Source organism: Hemitrygon akajei, chromosome 3, assembly GCF_048418815.1.
Source record: "Hemitrygon akajei chromosome 3, sHemAka1.3, whole genome shotgun sequence".
NCBI lineage: Eukaryota > Metazoa > Chordata > Chondrichthyes > Myliobatiformes > Dasyatidae > Hemitrygon > Hemitrygon akajei.
The window spans coordinates 151,694,628-151,707,163 of NC_133126.1; the positions used below are offsets into that span (position 1 = coordinate 151,694,628).

At 41.5% G+C, this 12,536-nt stretch overlaps 1 protein-coding gene across 3 annotated transcripts in view; it reads right to left on the minus strand.

The window, feature by feature from the left end:
- Positions 1 to 12,536, minus strand: part of kcnab1a (potassium voltage-gated channel subfamily A regulatory beta subunit 1a) — a 353,998-nt gene that overhangs the window by 63,186 nt on the left and 278,276 nt on the right. For all 3 annotated transcript variants that reach the window (XM_073041060.1, XM_073041058.1, XM_073041059.1), the window contains exon 3: positions 3,356 to 3,393. Coding sequence is in view for 2 of the 3 variants with exons in the window: in XM_073041058.1 (XP_072897159.1) it covers positions 3,356 to 3,393 (38 nt within the window). In the remaining variant the exon portion in view is untranslated. The remainder of the gene's footprint in view (positions 1 to 3,355; positions 3,394 to 12,536) is intronic.

Here is a 12,536-nt window from a genome sequence, read left to right on the forward strand (position 1 = left end):
AGCCAATGAAATGCCATTTGCTGTTGGCCTGTTGTGACAGTATGCAAACTGCAGTGGATCCAAATCGCTTCTCAGACAGGTGTTGACATTTTTCATCACTAACCTCTCAAAGCACTTCATCACAGTGGATGAAAACACTAGTAGACAGTACTCATTGAGGTAAGCTACCACATTCTTCTAGGCACTGAAAACAGCTTGAAGCAGGTGGGTACCACAGACTACTGAAATAAGAAGTTAAAGATCTCAGTGATTGCTCCAGCCGGTTGATTACATGATTATAGGATCATGTCAGCCTCGAAGACCGGAATCACATAAATGAATGAAGCCTGCTTGAAGCAGGTGTGCACCTCAGACTGCTGAAGCGAGGGGTTAAAGATCTCAGTGAATACTCCAGACAGTTGATCAGCACATATTTTAGTACTCGGCCAGATACCCCTTCGGGGCTGGATGCTTTCTGTGGGTTCACCCTTCCGAAGGATACACACGTCAACCTCAGAGACTAAAATCAGAGGGTCATCAGGAATGTGGGAATTCTTGAAGGTGCCTCAATGCTTTGAGGGTCAAAGCGAGCATAAACAGCATTGAGCTCATCTGGGAGCGAAGCCTTGTTGTTACCTACGTAGCTTGGTTTTACTTTATAGGAAGTGATAGCACAGCTGTCGATCATCCTTTAGTAATTCAAGAACTGCCACTTCACACGAGATGGGTTTCCGGAGATCGTACCTGGACCTCTTGTATTTAACACGATCTCCAGACTGTAAATCCACTGATCTGCCCTTGCGGATCTCATGGTTTATACAGGGCTTCTGGTTAGGGAAGATTCTGAATGATTTTATGGAGATATACTCATCTAAAACTGTTTTTATAAAGTCCTTGACAACCTTGGTGTATTCATTCAGATCCTCTGATGAGTACTTGAACACAGCCTCGTCTACCAACTCGAAGCAACCCTGTAGCTGCTCTTCAGCCTCCCATGACCATCTCTTTGTTGTCCTTACCTCTGGAGCCTTGACCTTTAGCCTCTGCCTGTATGCAGGCAGGAGGAGGACAGCTAACTGATCAGATTTCTCAAAATGCAGTCTACATTGCTAACAGCAGTTTAGAAGTATGTTGGGGCCCCTGGTGCTGCAGGGGATTGGTTGATGATAATTGCACAGAGATTTCTTCAATCAAGCCCAATTGAAGTCCCTGACAATGATTTGATAGGTGTCAATGTAGGCTGTTGCTTGCGTGCTAATCATGGAATTTCATTGTTTAACATCTGCTTTTGGCGGTAAGTAAACTGTGATCAGGATCACAGAAAAGAACTCCCTTGGCAAGTAGAATGGTTGGCACTTAATCATCAGATGTTCCAGGCTGGGGGAACAAGAATGTGACAAGACTGTTGTGTCCAAGCACCACAAAGAGTTTACCATGAAACACAAACCTCTACCCTTGGCCTTCTCCGAATCGGCAGTCCTGTCCATCTGGTATATCAAGAAGGTCTTACTGATGTATCTTGCAAATCGAGAGTGAGCCACAACTCCATGAAACACAGAATTCTGCAGTTCCTCATTTCCCACCTATACAGCAATCTTGTCCTTAGGTCCTTAATCTTGCCCTCCAGTGACTGTACATTTGTTAAAAAGATGCTGGGTAGAGGGAGTCTCGTTCCTCAGCATTTTCGTGACTTGGAGTCCTCCCCTTCTCCCTCTCTTCCAGCGATAGTGATGTAATTTCATCCTCATAAAGGCACTGTAGCTGCAGACTTGAGAGTTAAATCTGCCAAAATTCTTCACAAGGTCATGAAATCGCATGTTTATTAAGATAGTTCAAACGTGCATTGCTTAAAGGGAAATTACTGGCTACAGATTTCAGTGAGAGTAATTCAGAAGATGTTTTGTAGGCAGCCCAAAACACATTGCCGTGATTCACCAGTGCCATCTTGGCATAAGGGAAAGTAGAGAAATTGATGTTAATGTCATCAGGTTAGAGTTTGTCAAGACAGAATATGAGGTGGTGTTCCTCTAATCTGTGTCTAGCTCCAATTTGGCAGAAGCTGCAGCTGTGGACAGACGTGTCTGGTTGCTTTTGCACTTGGGAAGTGTACCATGTCTCTAGTATATAGTCATCTTCCCTAAAGGAACACTATTAGGAATACCTGTCTTTCTTTACGACTTAGACCTCATTTTACAGGGTACAATTTCCACACATGCAAATGCAGAACTTGGCAGCTTAATGTTTACAAGATGCAGCCATTTGAAAAATGTAATGAAACTATCCTTCTAGTTACAAATTACTCATTCTGTAAGGAGTTAAGTTCATTTTGTATTTTTCTGTTGGAAGTTTTTAATGTTTGCAATGATTAAAGAATGAAAATGATGATTACGGAGTGCAGAAACCTGCTGGATAATTGATCATATTGGAACGGAGCTGAGGGACTGCGTACTGTGGGTAGAGATGTCAAATAAAGAGAGGTTTCCAAACCTTTGACTATTTCTTCCCCCTATTCATTGTACTATCCAGCTACACATAGGGAGGTCATACAGTCTGTCAAGTTGATACAGTCCATCAGTCCCATTCCTTCACTCATTGTTCTACCATTCACCTGCACTAGGGGCAATGTACAGTTACTCATTAATCTTTTCACACTCTTTGAGATGTGGGGGGAAAATAATCAAAGCACCAGAGGAAGCCCTTGTTCCGTCAGAAGGAGAATGAGCAAACTCCACAGAGAAGCATTAACTGCCCCTCCACTGTGACACAAACTACAGGAGAAAGATATGTACAAAGATACCTATTATCATAAACTACATTACTAACGAGGTTTGAAGATACGCACCACTAGTATTTTGTAAGCCTACTTCTAATGGTTCATTTTGCTGTAAGAAATAACAGCTCTTTGCCCTCACTTGAAATCAGTCGTTGGTTGAAGCAAATGGAAGAGAGATGTTTGTAGCTTGGGAATGTGGCAGGAATTCAGCCAATTATACCTTCATTAGGTCCTGTGGAAGCCGTGCCCAGTTAGAGCAGGTGTGGAGAATGCTTTTAACTATTTTAAATTTAGATTTCCTGGCAATCCTCTGAAGCCTGCTCTCTGTTAACATTTCGACAGCCTGTGTATTCTGTGCCACAGCCATTGACAGGAACTAGCTTGTCATTAGGTGAGGAGAAAATGCACTAGATTTGTGAGAGCACTTCAATTCGGAGTTGTTCTAAAAATATAATATTTAGAAACAACATTTCCCTTTTTATTGTATTTGTCTCATTGTATGTGGCAAATACAATAAAAATATTATTTCTAAATACATATAATTTCTTCATTCTTTAGAAAATGAAACAGTCACTTAATTTATACATATAAAATAGTTCTTACCTCATCAGATATCTGACCTCCAAATGTTACCCAGGTTCCTAGAAAGAAATATACAGAAATAGAGTCAATTGAGGTGTTATTGCAGATGAATCAGCTGTTTGCTTACACTTTAAAAAAAATTAAAACCGCCTTTAACAAATGTCACATAGGATACGTGCAGAACTCAAAAGGCAACATCTTATTTTAGTTATCGGTAGGCATATTGTTTTGTAACATAGAGTCAGTACAAGGTTATTTAACCCCTTGAAACTGTACCATCGTTCTCCTGAGCAGGGCTGAAGTGACTTAATTATTCCAAGCTGTCTTTCTCCTATATGTCTCCTAAATAAAATTAACAACCGTCCCAACATCAATTTCCACTTACAGAAGATTGTCCCAAAATTCTACTTTTTCCACGTTGAAGTGTTTTCCAACATCACACCTAAAAAGACCAGACTCTTCAGTTTTAGAAACCCCTAATAATGAAGGAGTTTCTTTATGTTTATTTCAATTCCCTCTTTGAAAATTCCAAACATTATCCTATTTAATCTAAATTTTACAGACAGCATCCCTAGCTTGAATAATCTTGCCTCATAATTTAACTTTTAGATTTGTTTATCTATAGTGCATTCCCTCCAGGATCAATACATTCACATTCTAAGGGGGTGGGGGTGGTGATCAGCCAGAAGACTTGGTACATTTTGGCACCAATGACAGTGGTAGGAAAAGTGAGGTGGTCCTGAAGAGAGAATTTAGGGAGTTAGGTAGAAAGCTGAAAAGGAGAACCTCCAAGGTAACAATCTCTGCATTGTTGTCTGTGCCACGTGCTATTGAGGGTAAGAATAGAATGATTTGGCAGATGAGTACATGGCTGAGAAACTAGTGCAGGGTTTCAGATTTTTGGATCATTGGGATCTCTTCTGGGGAAGGTATGACCTGTACAAAAGGCATGAGTTACACCTGAACCCGAGGAGGACCAATATTCTTGCAGCCTGGTTTGGTAGAGCTGTTGGGGAGGGTTTAAACAAATTTGGCAAGGGGATGGGAACCAGTGATAGGGCTGAGGACAGGGCTGTTAGTTTACAAGCAGAGGCAATGTGTAGTGAGACTGTTAGGAAGGGCAGCCGGTGATAGGGCAAAATTGCACTCAGTGGGATGAGCTGCTGTGTAAAAGCTGAATAAATCAAAACGGATGATGGATATAAGACTGAAGGAGTTATATTTGGATGCACGCAGTATACGGAACAAGATAAATGATCTTGTAGCCCCATATTAAGATTGACAGGTATGACGTGTGGGCATCACTGAGTCATGGCTGAAAGAAGAAACAGTTGGGAGCTTAACATCCAAAGATGCACATTGTATTGAAAGGACAGGCAGGTAGGCAAAGGGGGTGGCATGGCGCTGTTGATAAAACATGAAATCAAATCATTAGAAAAAGGTGACATAGGATCAGAAACATAGAACCTGCAAGGGTAAATGGACTTTGATGGGAGTTATATACAGGCCTCCAAACAGAAGCCAGGATGTGGGCTACAAATCACAATGGGAGATAGAAAAGGGATATCAAAAAGGCAATGTTATGATAGTCATGGGGGATTACAGTATGCTGGTAGATTGGGAAAATTAGATTGGTGCTGGATCCCAAGAGAGAGAATTTGTAGTATGCCTACAATGTGGCTTTTTAGAGAAGCTTGTGGTTGAACCCACTGGATGTTGTGCAATGAGCCAGAATTGATTGAAGAGCTTGAGGTAAAGGAACTCTTAGGGGCCAGTGATCATAATATGATAGAATTCACCCTACAATTTAAGAGGGAGAAGCTAAAGTCAGATGTATTTGTATTATAGTGGAGCAAAGTGAATTACAGAGGTAATGTGGAAGGAACTACCCAAAGTTGATTGGAAGGAAACACTAGCAGGGATGACAGCAGAATAGCAATTGCTGGAGTTTCTGACAGCAACTTGGAAGATGCAGTCTATGATGCAATACTAGATACATCCCTCTAGTATCCTAAAGGCAGGATAACACAACTGTGACTGACAAGTGAAGTCAAAGCCAACATGAAAGCAAACACAAAGGCATATAATCGGGCAAAAATTAGTGGGAAGTTAGAGGATTGGGAAACTTTTGAAAGCCAAAAGAAGGCAACTATAAATTAATGGGGGGAGGGGAATGAAATATAAAGGTATGCTAGACAATAATATCAGAGATACCAAAAGAATAAGAGATGCAAGGTTAGACATTGGACCATTGGACATTGACACTACATAGTTAGTAATGGGGGCAAGGAAATGGTGGATGAACTGAATAAGTGTTTTCCATCAGTCTTCTCTGTGGAAGACACCAGCAGTGTGCCAGAGGTGAGACACTAGCAAGGGACAGAAGGGAGTGTAGTTGTACTAATAGGGAGAAGGTGCTTGGGAGACTGAAACATCTAAAGGTACATAAGTCACCTGGTCCAGATGGACTACACCCAGGGTTCTGAAAGATGCAGTTGAAGAGATTGTGGAGGCATTAGTAATAATCTTTCAAGAACCGCTAGATTCTGACATGATTCCAGAGGACTGGAAATTTGCAAATATCACTCCACTACTTAAGAAGGGAGGGAGGCAGAAGAAAGGAACTTATAGGCCAGTTAGCCCAAACTCAGTGGTTGGGAAGATGCTGGAGTTGATTGTTAAGTTTGTGATTTTGGGGTACTTGGAGGTAAATGATAAAATAGGCCAAAGTCAACATGGCTTCCTTAGGGTAAAATCTTGCTTGTTAAATCTGTTGGAATTCTTTGAGGAAATAACAAGCAGGATAGACAAAGGAGAATTGGTGGATATTGTGTATTTGGATACTCAGAAGACATTTGACAAGGTGCTGCACATAAGGCTGCTTAATAAGATAAGAGCCCATGGTATTACTGGAAAGATACTAGCATGGATAAAGCATTGGCTGAAGCAAAGAATGGAAATAAAGGGAGCCTTTTCTGATTGGCTGCCGGTGTTGGGACTGCTCCTTTTTATGTTGTATGTCAATGATTTGGATGATGGAATTGATGGCTTTGTGACCAAATTTGTGGACAATACAAAGATCGGTGGAGGAGCAGGGAGACTATGGAAGGACTTAGATTAGAAGAATGGGCAAAGTGTCAGGAATTGTATAGTCATGCACTTTGAGAGAAGGAATTGAAGCATAGGCTATTTTCTAAATGGGGAGAAAATTCAAAAATCCAAGATGCAAAGAGACTTGGGAGTCCTCGTAGAGGATTTCCTAAAAGCTAATTTGCAGTCTGAGTCAGTGGTGAGGAAGGCAAATGCAATATTAGCATTCATTTCAAAAGGACTAGAATGTAAAAACACGGGGTGTAATGTTGAGGCTTTATAAAGCACTGGTGAGGCTTCACTTGAAGTATGTGAGCAGTTTCGGGCCTCTTATCTAAGAAAGAATTGCTTACATTGGAAAGGGTTCAGAAGAGGTTCACGAGAATGATTCTGGGAATGGAAGGCTTATCATATGAGGAGTGATTGATGGCTCTGGGTCTTTACTCACTGGAAGCTAGAAGAAGGAGGGGGGAATCTCAGTGAAATCTATCGAATGTTGAAAGGCCAAGATAGAGTGGATATGGAGACGATGTTTCCAATGGCATGGTAGTCTAAGACCAGAGGGCACAGCTTCAGAATAGAGGGACTTCCATTTAGAACAAAGATGAGGAGGAATTTCTTTGGCCAGAGGGCGGTGAATTTCTGGAATTCGTTGCCACAGACGGCTCTGGAGGCCAGGTCATTGAGTGTATTTTGAAGGAAAAGGTTGATAGGTTCTTCATTAGTCAATGCATGATAGGTTACAGGGAGAAGGCAGGAGAATGCAGTTGAAAAGAAAATGAATCAGCCATGATGAACTGCTAGGGCAGACTCAATGGCCGAACGACCGAATCCTGCTCCTTTGTTTTATGGTCTTAAGGTATGGCACACAGAAATGTTCTGTCTAGTCCAGCTATGATATAATGAACACTTCTTGCAGTAGTATCTTACAATTCCAAATGCAAAGGCCCTGCATTGCTTTAGCCTTTTCAGCAACAGACCAAACTATTCTGTGGATCTCCATTTAAAAAGTAATCTATTTTACTGAGTTTATCTCCAAAATGGTTCTCCCATCCTCCTATTTGAAAATGCATTTTCTCCACCATTTTCTTTATGCAGGGTAACATAATTTGGAGAAATGTACATAATTCACAGCCACTGACACTGAGTTGTGGTTTGACACTGAGAGGCTGGTCTGATGCGATGTCATTATTACATAAAGATTCTTAGTGTGCTTTTGTGCTTTCGGTTTTGGAGTTCAATAAAATGTGTAACGGGTTTCACAGAAATACAAAAACATAGAAAATCTACAGCACAATACAGGCCCTTCAGCCCACAATGCTGTGTCCAACATGTATTTACTTTAGAAATTAACTAGGGTTACCCATAGCCCTCTATTTTTCTAAGCTCCATGTACCTATTCAAGAGTCTCTTAAAAGACCCTGTCATATCCGCCTCCACCACTGTCGCCGGCAGCCCATTCCACGCACTCACCACTCTGTGTGAAAAAACTTACCCTGACATCTCCTCTGTACCTCCTTCCAAGCACCTTAAAACTGTGCCCTCTCATGCCAGCCATTTCAGCCCTGGGAAAAAGCCTTTGACTATTCACGCGATCAATGCCTCTCATCATCTTATACACCTCTGTCAGGTCACCTCTCATCCTCCGTCACTCCAAAGAGAAAAGGCCGAGTTCACTCAACCTATTCTCATAAGGCATGCTCACCAATCCCAGCAACATCCTTGTATAACTCTGCACCCTTTCTATAGTTTCCACATCCTTCCTGTAGTGGGGCGACCAGAACAGAGCACAGTACTCCAAGTGGGGTCTGACCAGGATCCTTTCATTAAACATAAAATCCTTCACTTCATTTTATTTGTGAAAAACTACACCCGTACCTCTTTATAATTAGGAGCTTTCTTTCACACTGCTTACCCACCGTCTTTCTTTGTTGGCTGACCACACTCGAACATGTGCGCCTTGCTTTCCCAATATCTTAGTCATTTATCGATATGGTGGATATTGCAACTATTTACGTTACTGCACAGCCCTGGACAGGTGATCAGCGAATATTTCAAACTCCACCACAGTAGCTGGGGAAATTGTATTTAATGAATGAAACAGATTTGAAACAAAAAGCTTGTGCAATAGCAATGATCATGAAACCATCAGATTATCATTATAATAAAAACACTTGGCCACTGCCTTTAGAAAAAGAAATTGATGTTACTTGATCAGGCCTAAATGCAACTCCAGTGAGGTTGGATTATAGATTTTAATCATGTCTCCATGGAAATCCCAAGCACACAGCAGGGTCAACATTTAGCTTTTAAAATCGCTGCTGCAACAGTTAATTGTGCAATGCACTTTAGAAACCCCTTGGGCCTCAAACATAGGAGGAGGTCATAATAGAAGAAATCAATTAAAGGTGAGGGGCCCATCATTATCTGAGCCCTTACTGGTGAATCCAGCACTCAAAGCCTGCACGGATACTTCACTCATCATGTGCTGCCTCTCATGTCACCAGATAAAGTTTTATTCATGGTAAGAGCAAGGTCAACCCACTCCAATTGTTACCACGGCAACCTGTTCCCTATTGCACTATATCCTATGAAGCGTTGGGGAAGAAACCTATCTCTGTTCTGCCACTCAAAGATAAATTTGTCCAAATTGCTTCACCGCTTGAAGCAGACGTAGGAGCATGGCTTTGGGAGTGAGGCATAGATATTGTGCACGGTTGTACTGAATGCCCATACTTTACAATTCTTGTGAACTCAACAACCTGTTATTGTTATACATAAACAATATCATTATCCTGGGCTCCAGAGTAAATTACCATATATTCCCCAGTGCAGTTGATTTAGAATGCTTTTGAACATACAAGGGTTTTTATACTGTTTATCCTTAATTATCCTTTGAAAGGGCTAACATTTTTCACTTGTCTGAAACAACCTCAACAAAGTAGAAGAATAATAAATTAGTTTGAAAATTATATTCAAAAGACCATTCATTTCGGACCTAGCTATCAGAATCCCCAAATGTGCCCTGTCCATCAGAGAACTACAAGGAGTATAATCAGGAAAAGGAGCTCAAAATTGAATAAGGACCACATGGCTTCTTACATCTTCACATTGGCGTCTTACGTCTTCACAACTGCTTCTTCCAAATGCAGTTCAAAACGGAAGAATACCAATTCATTAGCCAAGGGATCTGTGTATTTCCTTGCCCATGTTTGATCTGATGTTCTGTATAAGGGGTTCTAAGCAAATACAGAGGACTCCCAGCCAACTTATCGTGCTCCAACCCTCTGGTAATCTGTCATGCTGGTGAAATGAGACATAGCCATTTAGCATTCACAATAAATTTCAAATTGAAGGGACAAGTGAATCGTCCATTATGGCTCCTACTGAGATCTTCATCAATACCAAAAACCAGCCGGGTTTATTTGATGTGATGTCAAGAGAGAAGGCTGAAATCATCGAATGCAGAAAAAAACTTTCAGCCTCTGCAAGTCTCAGCAGTACCCAATGCTCGACCTTTTGCCCTGCTGCTAAACAGAGGCATTCAGGTCCTCTCCACTAAAGCAGGGCAAATCTAATTAAATCCATTGATCCATCAGTCTTCTCTCAAGGTGCTGAGAAATGTTACAGCAAGAAAACACAATGAAGAATCACATTAAAAGGTTCCAACCACTACCATTAAATGATCATTAGTCTCGGCCACATATTACATCAATATTATCAGTTTTATCATTATAAAATCACTATCAACTGAAACATTGCTATTTTAATTTCAATTGTGAATATACCTTGTTCTACTTGGAGCCTCCAGAAGGTATGCTGCAAGTTACTGGAGTGTCAGTTTTCTGAGCACTGCCCAAGTACAATGCCACAAAATGTTCTTGCATCACAAGAAGTTTTGTAGATTTATTGTAAGACTTTCCAAAATACTTTAGAAAGACAGCCCATGTAAAACGACTGCTAAAAAGCGACTGAAAGCCTGTGATTGTGTAACTGCAGTATTGTATTCAAAACACAATTGTCCTTTAGTGCACAAAACCATCAGTGATCCCATTCACCATCTTCCTACACACGGAGAGAGTATTTTTAACCAAAGTAGTTTATTTGGTGGGGAGTACATTGTGTTTTTTGCATTTTACTGAGTTGACAAAGCACCTTCCTACACATTTGTGTAAGGGAATGAAACTTATGGGAAGCCACTCTCCATATTTCATTAGCAACTGAAAATTAAAGGGATGTGTTTAAGGTGAGAGGGGAAAGGTTTAAAGGGGACACAAGGGGCAGAGAGAATAGTGGGTATATGGAAAGAGCTGCCAGAGGAAGTTTTAGAGACTTGTTGAATTAGTGCTTAAAAGATATTTGGAAAGGTTCATTAATTTATTTAGTGATGCAGTATGGAGAAGGCCCTTTGGGCTCTTCAAGCCATGCCACCCCAGCAACCCCCAACAACTCTGATTAACTGTAACCTAATGATGAGTTTGAGCTGGATCCTGTGACACAGTCATGTATCAGCAGTGGGCTGAGCACACAGCCTTGGGGAGTGCCAGTACTCAGCGTAATGGGACCAGAGATGTTGCTGTCTACACGGACTGACTGTGTCCTTTCTGGTAAGAAGTCCAGTATTCAATTGCAGAGGGAGGTGCTGAGATCCCGCGAAGGTATGATGGTGCTGAACACCGAACTGAAGTCTATTAACAGCAGTCTGGCATATGAGACCTCATTTTTCAGGTGGGACAGGACAGAGTGGAGGGCAGAGGCCTCAATATCAGTGGATCACTTTGAGCGATAAGCTAACTGGACAGCTTCCAATGTAGTCGGGAGAAAGGCTTTAATGTGCTCCATAAGAAACCTCTCAAAGCATTTCATGATGTTAATGCCACCGGCTCAGAGGTATATTCTTGGGTTTCAGCTCATGACACCCTGGACTAGTCTCTCATCTGGGATTTCCAGCGGGCACAGGTTTCTGGTGCCTCGGGAGCTGCAGCTCGGGGGGTGGGTGGGTGCTCCGTCACAGCCTCAGACTCTGTCTTGGAGTCTAGATGCCTTCAGAGGAGGGCAACTGAAAGAGGTCAGTAATCACACGCAGGAGAATGCACATTCCAGCCAATTAGGGCTTCTTTGTGGTTGTATCTAATTCCCTTTCTTTCATTTATATCTTGTCAAGTCTCGATTGAAACACAGCAATGACAACACTCATTGTTTACCCTAGTCCACGTTCCAGGAAAGAAGCCTAGTGCTTTGGACGATGCTGTTAAAGGAGAGGTATTAAAATTTCAAGCTGTAGTGATGGCGTGAGCCTTCAGCTAGTTTGCCAGTTTTTGGTTAATTGCCATGTATGCATAGGGTTTATTATTTTCCTTGGTACTGTACAGTTCTAAATAAAACAGAATGAACTGTTCGTTGTGGGTCTGCACCTCTCCCTCTGCTCTTGGGACATCATCGAACCCGTCAACCTGAACTCAATGTCCAGAAGAAATAAACAACAAATTTAGATCATTAATTATTTCTCATGTGTGGGAGTAGCTAAATGTTGTGGAACTAAACGGGAAAATTAGTGAGTGACTCGGGGGTAGGCAGAGGGCAGTTTAACCAACAAGAGAAACATCAATTTAACCCTTTCTTCCTCTGGCAGAAACAAATATTAGGTTCTTAAAATACATGCACGGGATGCACAAGAAGATCTGTGTTTACGTTGGCCAATTTATTAAAGTGCTTTCACTGACATAGCCAAAAGCCTTCAAAGTATTTTTACTTTTTAAATTCTCTGCAGGGCAAGTGCTGGAACTGTGCTGATTGTGTGGTTCTTGATCACTCAAACAAATCACCTCATTAAAAAAACACGCACGAAATGCTGGTGGAACATTTGAGTGTGTTGTTTGAATTTCCAGCATCTGCAGATTACCTCGTGTTTGCTCATGAAAAAAATACTTACTCCTCACAAATCAACTTCCCAGCTCTTTACATCATCCTCCCCCTCCAGGTTTCACCTATCACCTTGTGATTCTCTCTCCCCTCCCCCACTTTTAAATCTATTCTTCATCTTTTTTTTCTCCAGTCCTGCTGAAGGGTCTCGGCCTGAAACTTTGACTGTACTCTTTTCCATAGATGCTGA